This window comes from Tachysurus vachellii, chromosome 6, assembly GCF_030014155.1.
Source record: "Tachysurus vachellii isolate PV-2020 chromosome 6, HZAU_Pvac_v1, whole genome shotgun sequence".
In the NCBI taxonomy this organism is placed as follows: Eukaryota; Metazoa; Chordata; class Actinopteri; order Siluriformes; family Bagridae; genus Tachysurus; species Tachysurus vachellii.
The window spans coordinates 1,674,739-1,679,738 of NC_083465.1; the positions used below are offsets into that span (position 1 = coordinate 1,674,739).

Here is a 5,000-nt window from a genome sequence, read left to right on the forward strand (position 1 = left end):
CACAAAATACAGCACACACAAAATACAGCACACACAAAATACAGCACACACAAAATACAGCACACACAAAATACAGCACACACAAAATACAGCACACACACACACACACATTACAGCACACACAATACAGCACACACACACACACAATACAGCACACACACACACACACATTAAAGCACACACACATTACAGCACACACACACAATACAGCACACACACACACACAATACAGCACACACACACACAATACAGCACACACACACAATACAGCACACACACACACACAATACAGCACACACACACACAATACAGCACACACACACACAATACAGCACACACACACACAATACAGCACACACACACACAATACAGCACACACACACACAATACAGCACACACACACACACAATACAGCACACACACACACACAATACAGCACACACACACACACACACAATACAGCACGCACACACACACACACAATACAGCACGCACACACACACACAATACAGCACGCACACACACACACACAATACAGCACGCACACACACACACACAATACAGCACGCACACACACACACACAATACAGCACGCACACACACACACACAATACAGCACGCACACACACACACACAATACAGCACGCACACACACACACACAATACAGCACGCACACACACACACACAATACAGCACGCACACACACACACACAATACAGCACGCACACACACACACACAATACAGCACGCACACACACACACAATACAGCACGCACACACACACACACAATACAGCACGCACACACACACACACAATACAGCACGCACACACACACACAATACAGCACGCACACACACACACAATACAGCACGCACACACACACACACAATACAGCACGCACACACACACACACAATACAGCACGCACACACACACACACAATACAGCACGCACACACACACACACAATACAGCACGCACACACACACACACAATACAGCACGCACACACACACACACAATACAGCACGCACACACACACACAATACAGCACGCACACACACACACACAATACAGCACGCACACACACACACAATACAGCACGCACACACACACACACAATACAGCACGCACACACACACACAATACAGCACGCACACACACACACAATACAGCACGCACACACACACACAATACAGCACGCACACACACACACACAATACAGCACGCACACACACACACACAATACAGCACGCACACACACACACAATACAGCACGCACACACACACACAATACAGCACGCACACACACACACAATACAGCACGCACACACACACACAATACAGCACGCACACACACACACACAATACAGCACGCACACACACACACACAATACAGCACGCACACACACACACAATACAGCACGCACACACACACACACAATACAGCACGCACACACACACACAATACAGCACGCACACACACACACACAATACAGCACGCACACACACACACACAATACAGCACGCACACACACACACAATACAGCACGCACACACACACACAATACAGCACGCACACACACACACAATACAGCACGCACACACACACACAATACAGCACGCACACACACACACAATACAGCACGCACACACACACACAATACAGCACGCACACACACACACAATACAGCACGCACACACACACACAATACAGCACGCACACACACACACAATACAGCACGCACACACACACACAATACAGCACGCACACACACACACAATACAGCACGCACACACACACACAATACAGCACGCACACACACACACAATACAGCACGCACACACACACACAATACAGCACGCACACACACACACACAATACAGCACGCACACACACACACAATACAGCACGCACACACACACACAATACAGCACGCACACACACACACAATACAGCACGCACACACACACACAATACAGCACGCACACACACACACAATACAGCACGCACACACACACACAATACAGCACGCACACACACACACAATACAGCACGCACACACACACACAATACAGCACGCACACACACACACACAATACAGCACGCACACACACACACAATACAGCACGCACACACACACACAATACAGCACGCACACACACACACAATACAGCACGCACACACACACACAATACAGCACGCACACACACACACAATACAGCACGCACACACACACACAATACAGCACGCACACACACACACAATACAGCACGCACACACACACACAATACAGCACGCACACACACACACAATACAGCACGCACACACACACACAATACAGCACGCACACACACACACAATACAGCACGCACACACACACACAATACAGCACGCACACACACACAATACAGCACGCACACACACACACACACACACAATACAGCACGCACACACACACACACACAATACAGCACACACACACACAATACAGCACACACACACACAATACAGCACACACACACACAATACAGCACACACACACACAATACAGCACACACACACACAATACAGCACACACACACACAATACAGCACACACACACACGCACACACACACAATACAGCACGCACACACACACACAATACAGCACGCACACACACACACACACACACACACACACACAATACAGCACGCACGCACACACACACACACAATACAGCACGCACGCACACACACACACAATACAGCATGCACGCACACACACACACAATACAGCACGCACACACACACACACAATACAGCACGCACACACACACACACAATACAGCACGCACACACACACACACAATACAGCACGCACACACACACACAATACAGCACGCACACACACACACAATACAGCACGCACACACACACACAATACAGCACGCACACACACACACAATACAGCACGCACACACACAATACAGCACGCACACACACACACAATACAGCACGCACACACACACACAATACAGCACGCACACACACACACACAATACAGCACGCACACACACACACACAATACAGCACGCACACACACACACACAATACAGCACGCACACACACACACACAATACAGCACGCACACACACACACACAATACAGCACGCACACACACACAATACAGCACGCACACACACACACACAATACAGCACGCACACACACACACACAATACAGCACGCACACACACACACACAATACAGCACGCACACACACACACACAATACAGCACGCACACACACACACACAATACAGCACGCACACACACACACACAATACAGCACGCACACACACACACACAATACAGCACGCACACACACACACACAATACAGCACGCACACACACACACAATACAGCACGCACACACACACACACAATACAGCACGCACACACACACACACAATACAGCACGCACACACACACACACACAATACAGCACGCACACACACACACACAATACAGCACGCACACACACACACACAATACAGCACGCACACACACACACACACAATACAGCACGCACACACACACACACACACACACACAATACAGCACGCACACACACACACACACACACAATACAGCACGCACACACACACAATACAGCACGCACACACACACAATACAGCACGCACACACACACACACAATACAGCACGCACACACACACACACAATACAGCACGCACACACACACACACACACAATACAGCACGCACACACACACACACAATACAGCACGCACACACACACACACACACACACACACAATACAGCACGCACACACACACACACACAATACAGCACGCACACACACAATACAGCACGCACACACACACACACACAATACAGCACGCACACACACACACACAAAACAGCACGCACACACACAATACAGCACGCACACACAATACAGCACGCACACACAATACAGCACGCACACACAATACAGCACGCACACACAATACAGCACGCACACACACACACAATACAGCACGCACACACACACATACAATACAGCACGCACACACACACATACAATACAGCACGCACACACACACAATACAGCACGCACACACACACAATACAGCACGCACACACACACACAATACAGCACGCACACACACACAATACAGCACGCACACACACACACACACAATACAGCACGCACACACACACACAATACAGCACGCACACACACACACAATACAGCACGCACACACACACACAATACAGCATGCACACACACACAATACAGCACGCACACACACACAATACAGCACGCACACACACACACACAATACAGCACGCACACACACACAATACAGCACGCACGCACACACAATACAGCACGCACGCACACACACACAATACAGCACGCACACACACACAATACAGCATGCACACACAATACAGCACGCACACACACAATACAGCACGCACACACACAATACAGCACGCACACACACAATACAGCACGCACACACACAATACAGCACGCACACACACAATACAGCACGCACACACACAATACAGCACGCACACACACAATACAGCACGCACACACACAATACAGCACGCACACACACAATACAGCACGCACACACACACAATACAGGAAGATAATGTCCAATAAGAGCAAAGGAAGCGGATGAACTCCAGACGCTGGAGATTCTGGGAGGCGGCGCTTAGAGCATTGATCCAGTAAATCAGTAGAGTGCAAATTTTACTGTGGTTACATTTAATTAGGCAAGCAGACACCCACACACACACACACACACACACACACCTGTGCATGGAAGAGCGAGAGACTCCTGACTGTGTGCAGAGGAATCAACACTTTCACGAGGAACTGCTTGTGTTCAGCTTTCAGAGGTAAAGCAAAGCCGTTGATGATGCTGCAGAGAGAGGCAGATAGACACACTGTGTATTAGTGGCACACACACACACACAC

The 5,000-nt window shown here is 49.1% G+C and overlaps 1 protein-coding gene across 1 annotated transcript in view; it reads right to left on the minus strand.

Annotated features, from left to right (window-relative positions):
• The window catches only part of ppp2r5eb (protein phosphatase 2, regulatory subunit B', epsilon isoform b), a 22,340-nt gene that overhangs the window by 4,126 nt on the left and 13,214 nt on the right, over positions 1 to 5,000 (minus strand). Inside the window, exon 8 of the mRNA XM_060871693.1 lies at positions 4,836 to 4,944. Within this exon, the coding sequence (XP_060727676.1) occupies positions 4,836 to 4,944 (109 nt within the window). The remainder of the gene's footprint in view (positions 1 to 4,835; positions 4,945 to 5,000) is intronic.